We start from the raw sequence: 21,147 nt of genomic DNA, 5'->3' as shown, positions 1-21,147 counted from the left end.
TGGATGGGAGGGGAAGTGAGCAAGGGGCTGTGTGGTGCTCAGCTGCTGGATGGGGTTAAACCATGGCAGAGGTCCTGCAACACTTGCCTTCCTGTTTAGAGAATATGAAGTATATATTCTGCAGAAACTACACAGTCTTGCCTTATCTCACCTTGCCATTTCTTGTGAAGGCCTGTCTCTACGGATAGCATATATCCACACTGGAGACAGACAGAATACAGTGCACTCCTAACATTGAAAGAAAAGCTTGCCTCAGCTCACCCCATCTCACTAAGGCTTTTCTGTCTGTACAAGAATAATTACAAAGGGAGAGCTTTTACCTCACCTCACCTTGTGAGGCCTTTTCCCCTGTGTTCCAGGGAATATTTATGCCTAAAATAGCATATATTATGTATACAGACAAAAATGTCTCAGGGAAAATAATGACAAGTGTATGTACTATATATGTGCATGTCTGTGCCCTGAGGCAGGGACACGGAGCACCCTCACAGAATCAGTCAGATTGAAAAGGACCACAGTGGCTCATCTGGTCCAACCTCCTCGCTCAAGCAGGGTCATCCTAGAGCACATGGCACAGGACTGCATCCAGACAGTTCTTGAGTATTTCCTGATAGTCAAGCGAGACAGAACCCCACAACCTCTTGGAGCAATCTGTTCCAGTGCACAGACACTCAGCTCTTCCTCATGCTCAGGTGGAACTGCACTTCGGTTTCTACCAGTTGCCTTGCATCCTATTTTTGGCACCACAGAGAAGAGCTTGGCTCCATCCTCTTGGCATCCCCACTTTGGGTATTTATACACTGTATAGCTATGTATTTAGATATATATTGACGAATTCCCCTCTCGCTGCCTCTTCTTCAGGTTTAACGAGGCTAGCTCCCTCAGCCATTCCTGATAAGTGATACTTCAGTCCCTCAATCACCTTTGCTGCCCTCCACTGGACCTGCTGCAGGAGTCCTATGTCTCTCCTGTGCTGAGGAGACCGGAGCTGAACACAGCGCTCCAGACGCGCCTCACTAAAGCCGAGTAGAGGGGCAGATCACATCTCTCGAGCCTCCTCACCCTGCCCCGGCCTGTCCAGAGTCACAGATAAGGCATAGGGCCCCGACGCACACAGACTAAGCGAGCCGGGCGGTTCCCTCCGCCGCACCGGGGCCCGGTGAGGTGAAGCCCTCGCGGAATGCCGGTCCTGTCCCCCGTGCCCGGCCCGTCCTGCCTGCTGGGCCCACCCCCGCGGCCGGGCCGGGCCGGGCGGGGCGCGGCCTCACGGCGGAGCCGCCGCCGGGGGGCGCTGCAGGCGGCGGCGCTGGGGCCGCGACAGCGCGGCGGCGCTCGGGCCCTCCCGCTGCTCCCGGCCCTCGCTCGGCGCCCGGCTGCGGATCGGGGCGGCTGCGGAGGAGGAGGAGAGCGAGAGGAGCGGGCGGGAGCGGGACGCAGTGAAGAAGCGCTGCGAGGAGCCATGTCCGCGCCCGCCGGGCTGCCGCCGCGGCCCGCCGCCGCCGCCGCCGCCTTTTCAGCGGGCGGGCCCGCAGGCTCCCTGGAGGCCGCGGCCCCTGCGAGCGGCGCGGCGCGCTGCCAGAACGGTGAGGGGCCTGCGCGGGCCCGGGCGGGCGGGGAAAGGCCGCCCGCGGGGTCCCCGGGACGAGCCGCGCCGCTCCCGGGGGCTGGGTGAGGCCCCTGTGCCTGCCGGGGGCCTGCGCGCTCTTCCTTCCTCCGCGGGCCGGGAGCGGGCCCGGTGGATCCGGGAGCGAAGCCCTTTGGCTGAAAGGCGGCTGGGCCCGCCGGAGCTGCTCGAGGAGGCTGCGGGCCGCCGCGGCTGCGTGCGGAAAGAACTTGAGAAGGCGCAGCCTCTCTCGCTTGGCTGAAGGGGCGAGGGGGGGGTGGTATCCGCGCCTTTCTCTCCTCGCGGATCTGGATCTGCCCCGTGGGTGTTGTGGCGCCTGTTCTGTGGCGTTTCAGGAAGGCTCTGGAGGCCGAGCCACCTCCAGGCCTCGACGCCGGCTATCGTGCGTGAGAATGTGCAGAAAGTCGCGTATTAGGGGCGAGAGTACTCACTTTGTGGCTATATGTGAACTTAAAAGTAGTGGGTGGGGTAGGCGTTCGTACAACTGGATCTTGGGATTTGAGTTGAAAGGCAGCATTGGACCTGTGAAATGTGGGTCACTGAAAAACAAAGGCAGAATAGTTTAAAGTCACAAAATACTGACTCCCATTTCAGGTAGAGAGGTGGTGAGAGTTACTGTAGTATGAATGAAAGTAATGAGTGTACACTTCCGCATTTTTAAATTGGTGCACTGTAAAATCAGTTCTTTATTAACACAGCACGTTAACTCTTCAAAATCCCGATATAATAATCTCCCCCATGTAATACTGGTTTAGTATCTAAATTTGACCTCTTATTTGCTGAGTTCTAGCTCATATTGTTAAATCTTTTGCAGTCAGGCTATTTTCCTCACAGGTGTATTTTCTATGCAGGGTAGGGACCTACAGTTTTTATTACTTAAGAATTGTGAACTTTTCTCGTGTCCAAGGGGGTAGTTAAGTGCTAAGCACTTAAATGCCTATAAAGTAGGTGTTGAGACAGTCACCGAAGAAAATGAAGGTAGTTAAGTGGTAGGTTTTAAGGAGATACTGATGCCTCAGTTGTGTCCAAACCGGTATTGTGATGCTGCGGTTTGTAAAAATTGTTCAGAAAACACCAGTTTACATGGCTTTTAGTCAAAAAATATACCATTTTCAGGGTACAGCTGATACAGCGTGAATAACCTGGAAGTGTTTTACAGAAACAAATTGGAACTGTCATCCTATCTTCTCTTTGTGTTCGTAGCTTAATGATTTTAAAGAGCCATCATTACTGTTTGTTGTTTTACTTAATTAACTTCATGTTGCTGCTAATATTGGTGGAACAACTTGTGTAAAACTAAGGCACAGGCCATTTGTTTTCTGCAAAACACTCTTTCTTGAATTCTGAGAAATGTGTACACTGTTCAAAAACACTCTTAAATGTTTATTGCATAACTTTGGTTTTTGTGTTCCTTTAGATGTCTTTGATGACTTTAGTCAATAACCCTCAATTTTTCATTTTGTGACATTTAGCAATATCACTCTGGAATTTTTTGATTGGTCTGCCTGTTGTCTGAGTACTAATCTCCTGAAATTACAACACAGGATTTGAGGGTTTGGGTTTTTTTTAATGGAAATAGGAGAGGAAGAAGAGGGGAATAGCAATATAAAAAGACTAGTGGAAATTTCTGTACTATATAATAAATACTAAATTTCATGTGGAGAATTGTCACTGCTTTTGAAATTTAATTTTATGTAATTGGAGTAGAGTTTAAATGTAAGATCCTGAAGTGTATTGAGCTGTTTCTGTATTGGCTGAAAGAAAACACAGGTGTATCCTTTCCTGTAGACTGCTCTGTGTTTTAATTTGACAAAATATGAATTTTTCAGGCAAAACTATGCAGTTGCTGCCATCTGATGAAAGAGAGTGCTTTTTGCAGAAAGCAAGCAGCCTGTTGTACGTATGATGGTATTAAAAAGGATGTTCGGGTTTGTTATTAGTGAATTTTGCCTGGTTCAACGTCCAAGTCCATTTGAGATCCTTGGAGACTTCAGTTTTTGTTAAATTTAGGCATGATTGTTTTGTTGGGTTTTTAAAAGTAACTTTTGGTGTTCTATTTTCTTCTTTCTCTCTTACAAGTTTGGGAAGCTTTTTTTGTAGTCTTACAGGTGGCCTCGTATCTAAGTGGAAAGTGACCTATGTCCTAATTTCAGCATAACAAAACTGTTCTTGTTAAGTCAGTACTGAAGGATGATGTATTTCTTCAGTAGTGATGAAGGACATCAGCACTAACAATTTAGTGTATTAAAATGCAGCATGGAGAAGATAATTGTACTGAATTCCCATGGCTCTTTAGAGGAGGTTTGTCTGGTGCTGTCTACAGCTGGTTTGTAAGGCTGCCACTGGTATTTCTACTGCCGTTTTGGAAGCCAAATTTTTATTATTATGTAGTTTAGCCTTGTTTTTCATCCCTCCTCAGACTTGGAATAGTTTCAGTCAATTTAACAAAGAGAACAGACTTGTGAAAGATAGGAAACCTCTGAGTATTTTGTGAAAATGGGAAGCTGTGTGAATGAAGGAAGAGACACCAATTCTGTGACTGAGCTGTAGTGAGAGCTCAGCATTGCCTTGATCTGCTGGTTTGTTTGCCAGCAGTAAATGGGGGGCAGTGGTGCTGCACCCTGCCCATGAGGTTAAGGACGTGCGAGGAGGCTGTGGGAGTCTTCTCTGGAAGAGAAGGGTAAAGGGATGTCAGAAGTTTCAGAAAGCTCACAGGTGGTTTTGGATAGAAACCAAGTTTGTTGGAGTAGGATCCATAGACTCCATGTAGGTAGGGTATGTGGCAGATGGCTCAATTATGCTGCTGAGGGAATGCATGGACATAAAAACCAAACATAACATTAGCAAACAAAACTTTACTAATTCACATGGTGGTATAACCATAGCACTGCTGCTGGGTTTTTTGTGGGTGTTCAGAGTTCTTTCTGTGGTGGCTCCCCCTTCCTTAAAAAGCATCAAGATTTTTGGGGTTCACCTGTTAATGTCTGTGGAATTCCAGGTTGTAACTTTATGTAGTAAGTATTAGTTCATAGAAGGAGAAGTTCACTGCTTTTGTTATAGAGATGATGTTTTAGAGATACACCTGCTGTGTGCAGCTGAGGTTTTCAGCTTCTTTATGGATTTTTTTGAGATATTGGTCAGGTGTTTTGGAAGGATGGTAGTACCTGAGACATCAGGACAGATTGTGCAATTAAGCAGATTTTGAAATGACACTGAAGATGTATTCCAGTTTCCAGTGCTGAAAACTGTCCAGTTGTCTAGTCATCATTAGTAGCTTCAGCTAATAATTGCAGTACAAAAATTACTTTCTACTCACATTCTTTGTACTCAAATGGACAGAAAACTCACTTCAGATAATGGGAATAACCTGTAATTGTAAAACTTGCTTGCAAAGGACCTGCAGCTTGAAATCAATAAAATTTTTCAAATGTTATCTCAGTAAGGTTTTCGTATGTGTGTTTATAGCTCTATGAAGCAGCTCCCTTTTTCAGGAAAAAGGTGAATCAGAAGCATAGTTACATGCGCTCTTGAAAACTTGAGATAATTTTTTTAAGCTCTTTATTCTTTTCTCCCAAGCATCTGTCTGTCTTTTGATCCAGCAGTCCAAGTTATTGTTCTGCAATTTTTTAGCTCCTTTCTCTTCTGCTCAACTTCATGTCAGTTATGAAAGGGCATTTAATTTTACCAGAAAGCTATTTTGGGAAATATGTTCCTTGCTTTCAGGGGTCTGTTAACAAATCTGTTATTAAAATTGCCATGCAAGTTAATCATAGGACATCTAGAGGATGGAGAACAGTGATTTTTCAGACTTTCAAGATAAGAAGTAATGGTTAAGTTTTGTAACAGTTTTAAATATAAGCAGGGAAATGAACTATTCATTATTCCCTCAGCTGCCAATTAATTTGTGAGTGGGTCAGTGCTGTGTTTGTGTTTTTATTGACCAAGGAGTGGGAAATAACACTGAAGTCCTTCTGCACAATGTAGTGAATAGGGTATGGGAATTTTAAGAAAGCAAGTCATCCACACAAAAGTGTCTGTGGTTTGCTAAAAATAAAAACAGGGTTAAGAAGTAGAACATGAAGAAGAACTTTGAGATTTCCCATTGAGCAGTTGGCTGAGAAAATCAGTTTGGACATAGTTAACATTTGCTCTCTAGCAGACGAGCACTAGTTTGACCCTTGCTGGGTCAGTATCTAATTAACCTCTAATGTTGTAGAGCCAATCGTAGTGATACCAGAGGTCAGTTTCTCAGACACCAGCATCTCTTACACCTGATGTAAGTATCAGGTAGTAAATGAAAATGATGTGCCTTGTCAAATACTCTGTAGTTTCATAAAAACATCCGTTTTCCTGAAAGCATAATACATAAGGAGACATGGAAGACAAGTATAACTGCCCTACAACTCTTTATCTTGGTCACTATATTGAAGACTTGTAAAGAAGAATACCTATATTGTTATGTATTACATACTGATGTGACTGCAGCTTTTCAGTTTCCATTTTCAGGCAGTTTCTGTAAGGCAAACTCTTGTGTTCAAACACTTACAAATACCAGTTTGGTGCTTATTGTTGCTCACTATTTTTCAAGTATTAACTTCGTATAAACTCTTAAAAATACTCAAAATACAAACAAGAGGCAAACAGTCTTGGCATGGAAACTTCTTTCAAGAATGGAAGCAATCCATTTTTCTGCTACTTCTTTGTGTGTTTGCAAATTACTTCAAATACTGTATTTGCGTATGTTATACTCTGCTGATGGGAATCAAACTCAAAAATAGTGACAGAAAAGAAGAAGAAAGCAATTGTGTGTCAGTTCAAGTGCAGAGTCCATTGGCACTACTAGCAGCTGCCCCTTTAATACGTGTGATGTTTTCTCTTCATTTCAGGTCCTATGCAGAGTCAGATGCAGTTCCCCTCTGGCTATGGCTCACATCTTCCAAACTACAGTGCGCCTTCAGGACACTATTCCCAAGTGCCCAATAAAGCTGCTGCTTCACATCTGGATAATCAGTACAGAGCCAGTTACTACCCTGGTTACTATTCAGCACCAGCACAAAATGTTACAGCATCTGTGGGTAGCAACGTGTTGAATGCACAGGAATCACAGCAATTGTACAACACTCCGCCTCATTCAGGGGGATCCAGTAACAGACCTATTCAAGGAGCAGTATCATCTGCATCCTACTTGCATGTGAGTGCTCAGCAGTCATATTCAGCATTTGATAATCACTACAGCACTTCTGTCAGCTCTTCAGTTGCATCTCAGGGATTTCCCCTTAATTCTGATCGCTACTCCATGCCCGTGGTTTCTGGTGCCATGTATCCTAATGTTTCCTATCCTCCCGTGGCTGCTGGCGGTGTGTATGGGCAGACATTTACCTCTCAGAGTCTACCTGCTGTTGGACAGGTCAAAGAGACAAACGCATTTTCTAGCCAGAGTACATCAGTACCTCATTCCCTTCAGCAGCACGTTCCTGTGGGATATAATACAACGTTATCAACTGTTTCATCTGCTCAGTCTGTGCAAGACAACCTCAGCAGGAATCTCACCGGATCGGTTGCTAAAGTAAACAACCAAGTAAATACAGGTATGGTGTTACTTGAAAGATAGTGAACTTCTAGATTTGTCTGGGAAACATAAGTAATCGTTTGCTCTTGTTGGCTTGTTCTTGTTCACTGTGTGCAATTCTGTAATGTAATTTTGAGTTCTGTCACTCATTCTTGTAGCTTTTCTAATTTGGTTATCACAGTCCTCACAGTAGCAGCTATTTGTTCTATTGACAGACACAGAAAAGTACACTATTTAGGGGTCAGTTTTAGTTTATTTGTGTGATTTTCATGTGAGTGACCTCAGAAGGGAGCTTTTTCATGCAGTTCTGAAGGAATGTGTAATTTCTGAAATATGTCTTTTATTCAGAAAGATACTTTTTTTCTTTTCTGGCTAGAGAATTTTTCCAAGTCACCGTTGTTGTTCCTTTAAGTTTTGCCTTAGTGACACTGTGAGAGTCTGGAATATTAATGGTAATGACTCAAAACAATCAGCCATTTGTGGAGGCAGCAGGGTGCTTTGCAGAGGCCGGGTTTGCACACTTTTCAGTGGTGTAGGAGGAGAGCTTTTGGTGGTGTGCTGTATGATGGGGAAGCCTTTAATCCACACAAGATAGGGAGTCACTGGTGAACACCCACCACCAGAGGCTACAAGCTGGGTTTTGAGCCAGGTGAGAAGCAGGCGCTGTGGAGGCAGGCTGGCACTTGTTATTATGCCAATTGTTCTTCCTTACACAGCTGTCACACTTAGGCCTGAGGGTGTTCATCTGTTCTGATGGGACATAACTGGCTCTAGTGCACTGACATGAGAGGCAGTTTGGCGCCTTAGAAGGGGCCAAAGCCATCAAAGACCCCCAAAGTGCCCCCAGACTCAATTTCCAAAGGAGTGGGCATGATCCATGGGGTTTGGGGTTTTAAAAGATCGTGTAAAGCTCCCCGCCCTGCATCCAGGGGGAAGTGCTTGGAGCTCCCATGTACATCTGAACATAATTAACCCATTTAGTTCTGTTGTGTGGGCCCCCACTACCAAGAGGACCAGAAGAAGAGGACTAACAGGACACCGTCTGGATCCCCAGGTGGTGGTATCTTTCTATTTATCCAACACGTATAATTTGTACACCCTGCTTTTCCACGTTAAGTTTTGTCCCTTTTGGATGGTATGAGACACCTCATGATATGAGTCCACTGTCATCCCCACGTGCGGTCCCGCCTGGTGTCAGCTGCCTTGTGGCTGCCCAGTGCCCTTGGTATTCACTGAAGCTTTATTGATGCTAGGGTGATGCAACAGCACATGGTTTACTCTCAGACACACATACAGTATCTACAGAAGTGTGGAGCGCTCTGAGGCCAGGGCTGGGCTGTCTTCTCCTGCCTTGACTTGGAGTGACCCAGGGCCCTCAGAAAGTCATGGTTTCTACGGTACCATTTCCTCCGCACTCTGCAGGGAAGGCTCACAGATAAGGATATCGACTCACATTGTGAGTTCCTGAATGTGTTTGTGATGATGTTGGCATTCCTTCACTTTTTCTACGGTGGCCTCTTTTAAGGATGTACCAGTACGCTTGTATCACACAGTCACATCCGCCATGAATGCTTGCATTTCATTCACAAAAATTAAGTCTGCTTTGTATGACTCATTGCTGTCATCTCCTATATGTGGTTCCTGAAATACTGTCCAATCTTGCTTTTTTGCCTGCTTTGATAACATTTCACGTATGTAATTGTGCCTTTTAATTCTGGTGTCCTGCACAACTGGGCAGTTCCCAATGATGTGGGAGCATATTTCATTCTCAGCCTGGCAGTGCCTGCAGGATTTTGAGGTGGTTTTCTTGTCTAACCCTTGTCTCTTGATGGGTCTTAATCTGCCACTTCCCCCCTCCCCTCTCCTCTCTCCTTATTTTATTTTCTCTCTCTCTACTTCACATTTACTGTTAGATAAAATTCATACTGTTGACTTTGGCATATGGTCTTGTGTGCACCATAATTCAGGCATCTCTGTTATAATTGTATTAATTGGATCTGAATAAACACATGTGCATTTTGTCACAAAAGTTCAGGGAAAAAATGGAACCCTACTTGGATTTCGAGTCAGTTGGGGTCTTTTAAATTAATATTTTTGATAAGCATTTGAAAGAATTAGGAAGTTGTAGCCGATTTTTGCAAACAACTTGATGGTTTTAGTATGGATGTAGCTATAAAGCTGTGAAGGTGCCAGCTGAGGACAAGTACACTCAGTCCTCATTAGTTCTTTCAGTTTCTGTTTCAGAGGAAAACTGAGCACCAGTTCTTGAGTACTCAGAAGGAAGGAAGCATGGAAGAGATTGGAGATGTGAGAGCACCTTCACAATGAAATATCTTGCTCTGCAGAGGAGAGAGCAGTAGTCTATTCAGAATGATTCTGATTTTCTTTCTGAACTGGGAATTTTCTGGCTTCATATCGTTTTGACTTGTAAGCAGTGCCAGACCACATCTTGCTTTCTCTACTAAAGACAGTTGTTACATAACTGTAGGTTTCTTTTTTAATGCTAGATATTTCAGGTTATGCTGTTTTAGGAGTCCTTGTATCTGAGATTTTCTCAGACCAAGGACTTAAGAATTTGGCTTTGGTAAAGCTTTTTTTGGGAAAAGCAGTCAAGCTTAAGTGAAGCTCATTCAATCCACAGTCTGAATTTAGTTTCAGTATTGTCTCTGCCTCTCTCCCGCTGCCCCCCACCCCCAGACCTAGGATATAGTGTCATCCTCACCTCAGTTATTATTACTTTTAATGCCAGTAGATTTGAATTGTGTGCTGATGAGTGCTCTGGGTAATTTTCTCCAGTATTTTCAAACCAAGAAACAAAATACCATTTAAAAATGTGAAATAAATGTGAAGCTCCTTGAAAAGCTCCTAAAGTTACTGGCATTTCATGGTTGTGATTAAAAATGGATTCTTTCAAGGACTGGCTGAAAAAGTTGACTTTGTTGAGTGCAGAATCTGCAGCTGGACTTGACAGAATGCAGGTGTCTTTCCAGAATAGCACAATATTCAGTAGGCATATGAAAACAACTTATTGTTTGTTCAAACTGTTACTGTTTTATTTACAGAAATTTTTAATTCTAATGCTTGTTAATTTTATTTCCTGTAGAGGTGTCTTGAAATTATTTGTTTGTATAATTTTTTTGTAATGAGCAGCTGTTTTAAAGGTGGAACAGTGGAGCTGACGAGGCAGTGAGGAGTAATATGAGCAGTAGTTTTAATTTTGAACCATTCAGTGCTGCTTTTAAGGGTTTGAATTTTAAGTGAGTGAGTTAGTATAAGGCCTCAAGAAAAAGTAGTAATATTACACCTGAATTTCAAAGAACTAATAGTGGAATTGGGTGTGATAATGCTGTGTCATGCTGCTCACTTGGTAGATATGAAAGTAAACACTCATCCACTGTTTCTCTTATGCTTGGGTAATACCGCAGTCCTTGGTTGGTTTGGTGGACTGTAGGCTCAATAGTTAAACCACATACAGATTCTTTCTGGGCTTGTAAAGCTGCTGATGGAAGCATGCCCTGTCCTTCATTGCACAGTGCACAGGTTTCTGGAAGTGAATTATCTGGAAAATGATTTTTCTCTTTCCCCTGAATTGTGGTTCAACCTCAGCACAATAATTCCATATTTGCTAAGAAAAATAGATAAACATGACTGTAATAAACAAGGCCAGGACTTGGATGGACAAACAAAAAAAAGCTCCTCGTTTATTCTTGCAACCACCAAGGAGGGGAGCCCAGGATAAGCCAGAGTCCACCGGGCAAGCCAGAGAAAAGACACAAAGTAACAGTGCAGTACACTGGGTTCACCCTAGGATAGGTTGTTCCACTGGAGGACCCTGGCAGAGTCCCAAGGTCCCCTTTTATCCCTTCGTGCTCTCCCCTGATTGGCTCACTAAGGATCCTCTCTGCGATTGGCTGGTTATCAAGCGTTTGATTGGTCCATAACGAGAGTCATTCTGCCAGGGCGTCGAGTGATTGGTCCGTTGTTTCACCAATCCAGGCCCGAGGTGCGGACGCTGCCTGCGTTACTCATCCTGGAGCAGTGGCTGCGTTCACAGCCCCAGCGCTTGCAGGAGCAGGAACTGGCAACCTGGAACACAAAAGCCTTGGAGCCATTGCCCACAGCTCAACCCACAACCCCCGGAAACAGTCATTTGCCTAAACTTACACAGTTGGAAACGTTTACTTAGTATACACTTGAACTCATACATTTGGAAACTTTGGCTTAGTTATACATTTGAAACATTCGCCTACTTATAACCAGTTGAACTTATACGTTTGGATTGTCTTGATTATAACAATAACAATTTATAGTAAGGCTGAAGGAAGAGCTGAATAGTTTTATTATTAAATCTTGAACACTTTAAACCATTTCTGATGTCTGGGGCTAAAGAAACTGCTTCCACTGATTAATCTAAAATTCAACATCTTTGGCTAAAATATATTAAAATCCAATTGCTAGAACACCTGAATAGTGAAATACTTACATAAATACTATGCAAATAAATGCATAGTAATAAAATCGTGAATTAATTATAGTAATTGATCCTGGCATAACTGGTTTGATTCTGAGATGCTGTGATGCTTTCTAAATTTCACAGACAGTCTTACTGTTCTCAGATGGAGTAATTTTATATATAGTATTCTATTTGTTTTCAGCCTTTAAGAAAAGGAGTTAGATTTTTAAAATTATTTGCCAGTTCTTGTACATCCTTTGAATGTGTCTGAATACAATACACAAGGAGCATAAAGAAATAATGAATGATCTGTTGAAAAGAAACTTTCTGAATATTTCATCCTCCCTGCCTTCTTCAGGAAGAAGCAATGATGGGAAACAGTTGCCATCTGTTCTGTGCATAGTTTTTAGCTAAACTACTGGGAAAAAAAATATTTACCAAAATTCATAAGTGTGCTTTCTATGACTGTTGTGTAAAGAAACTTGGCTACAATATCCTCCTGTTTGTCAGTGTGCCAGTAAGTTTGCTGTATTTTCTTCTATGTTGTAAAAGATGCCCTTACAATCTTTGAATTATAAACAAGCAAATTGCAGACAGTCAGTCAGGATGCTACAGTTTTCATGTATTTTTCCAAAGCAGTTCTGTACAGTCAGCACTGAAAGTTCTCCATGGTGAAAATGAAACCTTTATGTAGAAGAATGATGTGTTAATAAAATCTCTGTTCAAACAGCATTTACTGAGGAAACTTAGGCTGGCAAGAGTTTTTCAGAAGTTGTTTGATTTCTGAGTTGTTTTTCACTTGAATCAAAAACATTGTCACCACTGGACTAAAATTGATTTCTTTAAAAATCCCATTTTATGTATAGCCTTGCAAAGCCTCCAGCATGTTCAGTTTACTAAGATCAAACCTCTGAATTTCTGTATGTCGTGTGCTAAGGGCATAGAACTGCAAGAAGGTCTTTTCCTGAAACTTTAACAGCCCCTTTCTGAAACACCTGAAGTATTTTCAGCAAGCTTGCTGAGATTTCACTAGAAGAAGCCAAATTTATTTTGAGGGTTTTTTTTTTCCTGGTAGTTAACTGCTCTTGATGAATAATAGCCAGTAAGAATAATTTTCTTTCCTTCAGGAAGTATAAATGAAGTAGAATATAAATATCTCTGATTCAAGATTTTTCTCCTTGGAGACCTAAACTAGTTTAAACATGCAAGATCAACCTCTTCCATCTTTAAAATCTGTATTTCAGCGGAACAGTGTTGGGAATAATCTGTCCAGGAGTGTTATGCTATGTAAATGACATACCTTGTATTATTTAGGCTTTTTGTCTTTCTAGGTCAGTAGCTTTCTTTAACGTTTTTCCAGTTTATTTCAGCTGAAATCAGAGCACTCTCATTATTCTTGGTGCTTTTGAAGTTAGCATAGATGTCAGCCAGGATGCCTGAATTTTACTGGACTCCTCCATAAGGAGAGGGAGCTGAAGAATATCCTTCTGTGGCTATATGGCATGAGTTTCTTTGCATCCTGATATGGACAGTCTGCTTGAGCAGGAAACACTAATTTCATTATCTCACGCACACACTTCCCCTTATGTCAGATCAGGATGTAAAATCCTTGCTGCCCCAGTTCCATGGGAATGTAGGCTATAATCCTGTAAATCTGCTAGTATAGGTGTGGTTGAAAACAGGGGAAGGACTGCAGCCAGTACTGAAAGTCAGGGGCAAAGGGTGCTGTTGGAAAACAAGCTGTAGGGAGGTGGTAGCTCTCTCCTTAGAAACTGTGTTGTGCTGGGTGCAGGGGGGGCGTGGGGTTGTGAGGGCAGGAAATCAAGATCACAGCTGAAGCAACTCGAGAAGGATAATTCTCATGTCTCTTCTGAAATTTTGAGGAGATGCAGTGGTGATACTTTTAACTATGGCCTGTAGGTCTCCAGTTACACATTAAATGACAATTTTGTGATGATGTATAGGGAAAAATGATGAATTACAATGCTAATTTGCCCAATTCTGCAGATTCTTTCTATCACATGCCTTTTAGCTGTAGATTGTTAGGCTTGATCATTGTTAATGCAAGAGGTGTTCATGGTTGAGAGGCATGAAGGGAAAACTTCAATATACGTTGAAGGTGAGGAGTTGAATGTGAAAACCAGAAAATACTGTCACTGAGAGACAATGGGGTTTATATTTATCACAGCTTGACAAAACCCTTCACTTCCCATGACATCAGTTGATGGGAATGTTATCTGGCCTCATTGTGTTTGTCCTTGATAAGCTGATGGGAGACTTGTGCTCTGAACTGGTGTCCAGTCCAGCTTTGTCTTGAGGTACAATAAGCAATCCTAAAATGATACTTATGTGACAGAATGCAGTCTTCTCATTGGCCAGAGGAAAAATAATGTGATAGTGTAATTTCTCTCACCACAGATTGTTTCTTGTAATGATAATTACCAACAATGTGGTTTTAAATGTTTATTTTGTTCAAGTGTTTTCTCTGGTTTTGGTTGTTTACAGCATTTAAAACCTTTATGGAATCACCAAATAAAGTCTAACATTTAGTTTTGCAGGTTGGATTTTTAAATTTTATTTCTCAGAGTTTAGAAACATGTTTTTAGAATGCATTTAAAGGATTCACATGATTTTGAAGGTAATTGGATAACCTTTGCTTGAGAATAGATGTTAGTACATGGCAGGAAGGTATTACACCTTCAGCTAATCCAGGTGTAAATTGGTTTTGCCTTTGAGCACGTGACACTGACATTACAGCATTAAGCACTCTACAGCGGTGCTTGATGCTGCCAGCATTACTAAATTAACTTGGAATGTTGAAAATACCATCACCCTACAAGCAACTCCCTGCTGGTGAGCACGTGAATGTGGCAAAGAACTTCCCTTGTCATTTTGCATATCTTGCTTGAGGAAGCTACTGTAATAAAGTATTCCTGCTGACAGGTTCTGAAGCTGCCAGGGGGAGTCTGCAAGACAGTGTGTCTTGCAGTGTCAAGCAGAGGTTATAGCAAGTCCATTGCAGTAAAAAAATGCTCTATGTGTTCATTGGAAAGAGACATCATTTTGATAAGACTTGCAAAAAAACGGTGTGTATGCTCAACATCAGATTTTAAAATTGCAAAATATATAAAAGATCCCTTGAGATAGTAAAGATGTGTGCTGTTAATTTTGACTGTAAATAGTAAAAACAGAAGGATCATTTAAAGCCATCTCTTCTTCTTCACCCTCTAAAGGAAACCTCAGCTTGCCCATAAAGTTCTTTGAGATATTACCTCCATTACTCAAGTCAGAGACTGTATGAACTACACAGCTCTGTGGGCAGAAGGTGCAAAGGTAGTAATACCTCTGCATCCTCTAGCAAATTCTGTAACTTAAATGGAGAATTTTGTTCTTGTTTAATTTCTGTGTTTGTTTACTGAGTACTTTTGGTAAAACCATTTCCTTTCTCTTCTTCTTTGTAACAGCTTGGTCAGTTGGGGTTTTTTAGAAAGAATCATAATACAGATTTTTCTCAATTTATAAGCAGAGAGCAACCCTTAGTTGAGAGCTAACATAATTGAAGTTATATTGTCCTTGTCTGATAGGAGTTTCAGCTGGACTATGTCAAATCTCTCAAAGCATTAATCTGACTTTCTTTTAAGAAGATTATATCTAGTCCAGATGTCTAAAAAACATCAGAAGTTTTGTGAAATACTCAGGGTTGATTGAAACAGATTGCTTGGAAAATGAGTCTCATAACAGAATAGCTATATTGCATAGTGCCAGCACTGCAAGGGAGGCACAATACTCATCTACTGCACAAGGTTTCCTCCCGTGGGAGGAATGTTGAGGGGGCCTATTTCAGGTGGACTACAGTCCACTGTCTGGGAAGAGTAACTTGTAAAACCACTGTGTTGTGGGGATGTATCAAGAGAAGCGTTAACTTACTCTTGATCTTACTGTATCGTGCTTTCTTTTTTTTGCTGTTGTCAGAGAAATTTGTTCATTATAATGGAGTTTTATCACTGTAGGTACTGAATTTTTTAAAACAACAGTCTTTCCATAGATACTTGTTTGCAGGTGTCTCTCTTTGAAGTACTATATTGGTTTTTGTAGTTACTGTGGAATCAAACGTGGTTACTTGTGTTGTGTAATTGTCTGTGCGAGTACATGCAAAGGGTTCCTGCTTTCTGCTGTTGTTTTCAGGTGGCATTGATTCTTCTCAGCCTGTGCACTCAGTGAGCCAGAATGTTCCATTTACCAAACCTGGAGCTGGAACATCTGCTTCCTCTGCTGTGATGTCGTCAGTAAGGTCACCTGCTCCAAGCCTGTCTTCAAAGCCACCATCTTCACCATCTGTTACACAGTCACCACAGCTGGCGCTTCAGGAAGGTACTAAAAGGGAATGGGAAGTCACACTACAGACTTTTGCTCTATTCCACATGCACACATGAATGCTGGAAGTTTTATTGCTGCTTTTCTGTGTTTGACTGGAGCATATCTCTGGCATCTCATCAGGCTCCCTTAGTGGTGGTGTTTTATGTCACCTTGGTTGTAGCTTCTCATAGTGCTCATATTTTATTTCCCTTGTCCACGTGTTCCCTTTGGCTTGTTTGTCTTGTTGGCAGTCTTATATGTCTCTTGCTCAAAAAAACCTTCGTTTAGTTCCCTTATTCTAAAAAGCTGCTCACTATTTAATTTCTTAGAGGAAGGTCTTAAAATTAGCTTGTAATTAGTCTGTATTGAAAAATGAAGTGTAAAGTAGAAATCTGCAAGTTTGTTTGTAGAAATAGTGAGTTTGAGGATTAAGTTCAAACTGGTAGAATTGTTTTCTTATTGCCTAGGTGTAAATGGCCATGGCAAACTGCTGCAAGAATTCTTGTGGGAAAACAGGACTGTTTGTATAATCTTCCTATTCTGGTGTTGGCAGCATCTTGACAAAGTATCAATTGGCTCTTGAACCTTCTTCAGTTAAATTAAACTTTACACTGATGTTTTAACTTGCCTCTTGATTATTACATGTTTCTGTATCTAGTATTCCAAATCTGACTGCATGATTTTTTTTTTTTGCCATGTTTTCTCTTAGCAATTTCAGAATTTTAAATATTTACGGTTAAAGAACTCTGCCTGAGGGCTGGAAGTAGGCATTAGTATTGTCCAGAACAATGTCATATCTCTTTTGTTCTAAGTACTTGGCAGCCGCATGGTGTGTGATTGTCGCAGCGTATTTTTTTATTCTTAAATTACAGAATTCTCTGATGTAAATTACTGAATTACCCCTTCTCCTCCATTTCCTCCTTTTTCTGCTAGAATGCAGATTACAGGTTGTTTGTCAATCATTTCTATATATATTAGAGGGGAAAAGAAGTTGTTCATTGCTATAAAGTTCTAGGTACAGTGTATCATTTTAAGGAAAAGGTGTAAATTTTTGGAACTGTGGCTCTTCCACAGTTTTATAGTTGATTCTGGTGCTAGATAGACTTTGTACTGTAGGTGTGCTTGCTGGAAAAAAAGCATTGCTTTTTCTTCCAAAGATATTGCAAACCAAGTTTTTAATGAGAAAAGGGATTTTAGCTGTCAAACTGTGATTGCCTTGGTGCGCAATATCTGTGTTCTGGAAGTGATTCTTGCAAAATGTGTGGACACCTGGTACAGCAGCTACAGATCAGTGCAGTGGCTGCTGAACTTCCCTATGTTCAAATGCTTCCACTAAGTGAAGGTGAATGCAGTAAGTAGGTGAATGAGCACATTTTAAAGACAACAGTATGTTGGCATTACGAAGATAACTTGTCAGGAGTTTCTATTGATCTAGTTTTATCTATTTACATGTCATCACACATAAGTTTCTATGTTCAGATGATGGTTTTATGAGCATTGGAAGACTTCAAACTCTTCGTTAGTTTCATTTAAGGAGTCTGAAATAATGTACTCTTGCTTTTCTTACAATTTTATTCTTATTTGAATTTTTTATCAAAAATTAAATGTGGTAACTATTTGTGGAAGTGAATCTACTGAAAAAACAGAACACACATATTGAATATTTGTCTGGCTTAGAATTCCAAGTGTGTTTCTCCTGCAGACATCTGATGGACTTGATCTTTTTAAAATATTTTTCGAAATTATAGAATACCATTGTCTACATTAAAGCATTCTGAAAAAAGTTTGAAGTTTGAATTAATTTTTAAAGAGAATTTAATTGTTTTAGGCTCCTTTTGGGGCATTTCTATAAAAACAGAAAATTCTAATAGTTTACTTGGATATCTTCTAACAGGACGAAACCCTTAAAATGTATTGAAGCCTATTTAATCTTACATAACTGTCTGTACAAATTTAATGTGCCCTTTATGTTTGAAAGGCTTTTATGGTGTGGGTGATTGAATTTAAAATACCTAAATATTTGGTTTATTTCACAGGCAGATGTGTTGTCGTTCCAATTTATCTTCTGTGTCCTGCTACCTACATTTCTAGGTGTCTGTAAATTATAGTGGGATAAAGCCTTAGAGTTCAATATTATTATATCACAAACACACTGCTTGCAGGGTTTTAAAAGTCCAGGAAATTTGTGATGATTTAAATTATGTGGTTGAATTTTAGGCCAGGTTTATGGCATAACTTGACTCAGAATAAATAGTGATTTCAAAATCAGCTTTTGCAGTTTTAAAAGTGGGAGATTTTAACAACATTGTCAAATCTGTATAAGATACTAAGCAGAACTGAGTTGTCACAGCAGAAGAGGTGATTAGGCACGTGATGGCACATGATGACACTTGGAACTGCTGTCTGCAGCCACCATTTCTGCCTTCAATTACTTTCTCCTATGTGTTGGCCTACTATTGGCATTACAGGGCAGTGAACTAGAGCGGGAGACTTAACCACCTGACACTGACTTCTTAAACTATGCTGGTTTTTTAGCCAGACCTGTTCTCAGGGTTTTTTTTTGGCTGGACAGTTGTACTAGCATAGCATAGTCTTTAAGGCAGGAATCAGTAATACTGTTGGCAATGAAAATAGATCTGTGCAAACCATAAGGCTGGTAAGAATCAAACTAGTCCAGTCACAGCATTCATAGTGACATTCATGATTCCTAAACTTCTATGTTGCTAGCACATTTTTTTAATCTCTTTTCTTCCATATTCTTTCTGAACACCTGCATCCTTAATGCATGTGACCAGTAATGAGTAATCCAGTCCTTTTCTCTCATCTGCACATGCTTGGAATTTTTGCATTGGCATGCACTTTCCAAGTAGCTATCCTTTCTTTCTTCTGATGATGATGATGATGTACATGATGCCTTTACACTCTCACATCTACTTCTACTAGTAGATGTGATTCTTGCTGTTACACTGCAGCCCTTCCTGTCATCCTGACTTTTCCCTTTTACTTGCATGTTAATTATTTTAAGGTAGTTTCCTTTCCTCTTTCACAACAACGCAGCTGTTCTGTTTTATTCCTCAGTAGTTCTCCCAGGCCTGAGAAAAGGCATAGTCTTTTAGTCTGTTTGCTCTAGTCTGTTCTTGCACAGATAATGACTTTCTTGTATTCTCCTTCCCAAGTGCATCCAGTAAATTTATAAAAAATGGGACTAGAAATTACTCAGATTAGCCCTGTGTTTTGGCAGTGTGGAAAAACTGAAGCGTGGAATCAACTCAGTGGCACTTGGGATGATTTTTCGTTCATTGTTGTGCCTAGAATTATGGAGGAATTTGATTGGAATTGTATAAGCATTAATGCACTACATAAAGGAATATACTGCCCATCTTTTCTTGCACCAGTCTCTCCATGAAAGTTTAGCGTCTCAAGAATGTTGTTATATAGTTTTGCTTTGTCTTTTTTTTACTTCCAGTATTTGAGCAGCTTAATTCTGTTTGGGGTTTTTAAAGTGAAATTAAAGTGCTCCTCTTGGGTTCATTTGCTAACCCTTTTTGAAAAAGCCGTGAAACTAACAATAGTTATAGACCACATCTTAAATAAAATAAAGCTTGATTCAGTTGATTGAAGTAATGGATGGGCATATTATTAGTTACCATGATGGTTTCAGATTATACATAACATAATACTTCTGTAATGCTTTATAGTATTTAAATGAAGAATACTACTCATTGGTGCCACAGTACTTCTACAGAGGGAAGGAACTCCAAATTCCCAAATATTTGAAGTGTTTTGAATACTTAGGATATTTTCTTGCCATACTAATCAATTAGATTGATAAGAGAGAAACAGTGATCACTTGCATTTGTGTAGGATGTCACTGCCTGACTAAAAGCATATTTAAAATCCTTGCTAGCCCTGCCTTGTCAAAAGAGAAAAGCAAGATTTCTTGAAGATGCTGAAAATGCATCAATAACAAGTAATGTAGGAAATTAACTATGAGCCATTGCTGCATGCTTTACTCTGTTTAGAAATGGTATATTTATGTGATGCTTTTGTGTATTGCTCACGTATGTTTAGAGTAGATACTGTAAAAGCAAACAAATAATAAACTAAAAAAAGCCTAATAAGTTGTGCTGTGGAGGTGACAGCAGTAGCAGTGGTGCATTGCCACCAGATACTAGAAGTGTGTGGTGTAATCACATGCTTATGAGCCTGAATTTAGACACTCATGTAAACACAACCCAAATTTTCATGTTTACCTTAATTTCACTGATTGTGTTGTGCACTCTGTAAATGTGTTTGTACTCTTGCATGTGGCAACAGCAGTATATTTCATTCATTTTTGACAGAATTCCAACATGAATTATTCTTGTCCTAAAAGGAGCAAAACCAAAAATTAAATACTAAATATTTTCATAATATAATTTGAATTTATGTGGAAATAACCCCTTTATTTCTGTGTATTAATTTATGAAAGTACTAAAAGTATTAAAAAAGATAAGTAGGAAGTCTGTGTGTTCAGTTTCCTGATACACATGCACATACACATATATAAAATTATCTGTTAACTTTCATGTGCTATGAATACTTTGCTGAACTAGCCCACTACAAACTGCTCCTAGGGTAGTAGATTTAACTTGCTGCATGCTGAGATTTTCTCTGGAACAGCTGATTTCTCTCACTTTTAATGCAATGATTTGTGACTTCCATTTCTCGTCTTTCCTGTCTGTCTGACTCTGATGTTTGTGCTTTCCACTTCACAGGCATGCAGTATGGTGGATATGTTAATAATCAAGCTAGCTCTGCACCAGCTCCCTTGTCATCAAGTTCAGATGATGAGGAAGAGGATGAGGAGGATGAGGAAGCAGGTTGGCTTTAGCTTTACACCAGTATCTTGTTCTCTTCCTACTCAAGGTTTTCTCCATGTTTCCATCCCCTGAAACTTTTTCTTCCTTTAAAACAAAGCATCACTCTGACTCTTCAGTTTGAAATTTCCCAGTTTTTACTACTATAGCAAACAAAAAGAACTTCAGTAGTGACCAGCAAATAGGTCCTTTTTTGTCATGTTAATATCAGATGTTTTATAAATCTAACAAAGTAATATTCAGAATTTGCAAGTCTCCCATATTTTAAGTATTTTGATTTGCAGTG

The 21,147-nt window shown here is 40.7% G+C and overlaps 1 protein-coding gene across 4 annotated transcripts in view; it reads left to right on the top strand.

Annotated features, from left to right (window-relative positions):
• Positions 1 to 1,274: 1,274 nt before the first annotated feature.
• Positions 1,275 to 21,147, top strand: part of SEC24B (SEC24 homolog B, COPII coat complex component) — a 46,910-nt gene continuing 27,037 nt past the window's right edge. Inside the window, exons 1-4 of one of the 4 annotated variants that reach the window (XM_063423731.1) lie at positions 1,275 to 1,583; positions 6,511 to 7,212; positions 15,832 to 16,017; positions 20,760 to 20,864. In XM_063423731.1, coding sequence (XP_063279801.1) covers positions 1,460 to 1,583; positions 6,511 to 7,212; positions 15,832 to 16,017; positions 20,760 to 20,864 — 1,117 coding nt within the window. In that variant the 5' untranslated portion in view covers positions 1,275 to 1,459. Of the gene's footprint in view, positions 1,584 to 1,638; positions 2,007 to 6,510; positions 7,213 to 15,831; positions 16,018 to 20,759; positions 20,865 to 21,147 lie in introns of those variants that run through there. The other 3 variants (XM_063423733.1, XM_063423732.1, XM_063423734.1) reach the window with 3 other exon arrangements.

The sequence above is a fragment of the Prinia subflava genome, chromosome Z, assembly GCF_021018805.1.
Source record: "Prinia subflava isolate CZ2003 ecotype Zambia chromosome Z, Cam_Psub_1.2, whole genome shotgun sequence".
Taxonomy (NCBI): domain Eukaryota; kingdom Metazoa; phylum Chordata; class Aves; order Passeriformes; family Cisticolidae; genus Prinia; species Prinia subflava.
The sequence above is the reverse complement of the archived record's forward strand: the minus strand, read 5'-3'. Positions and strand labels throughout refer to the sequence as shown.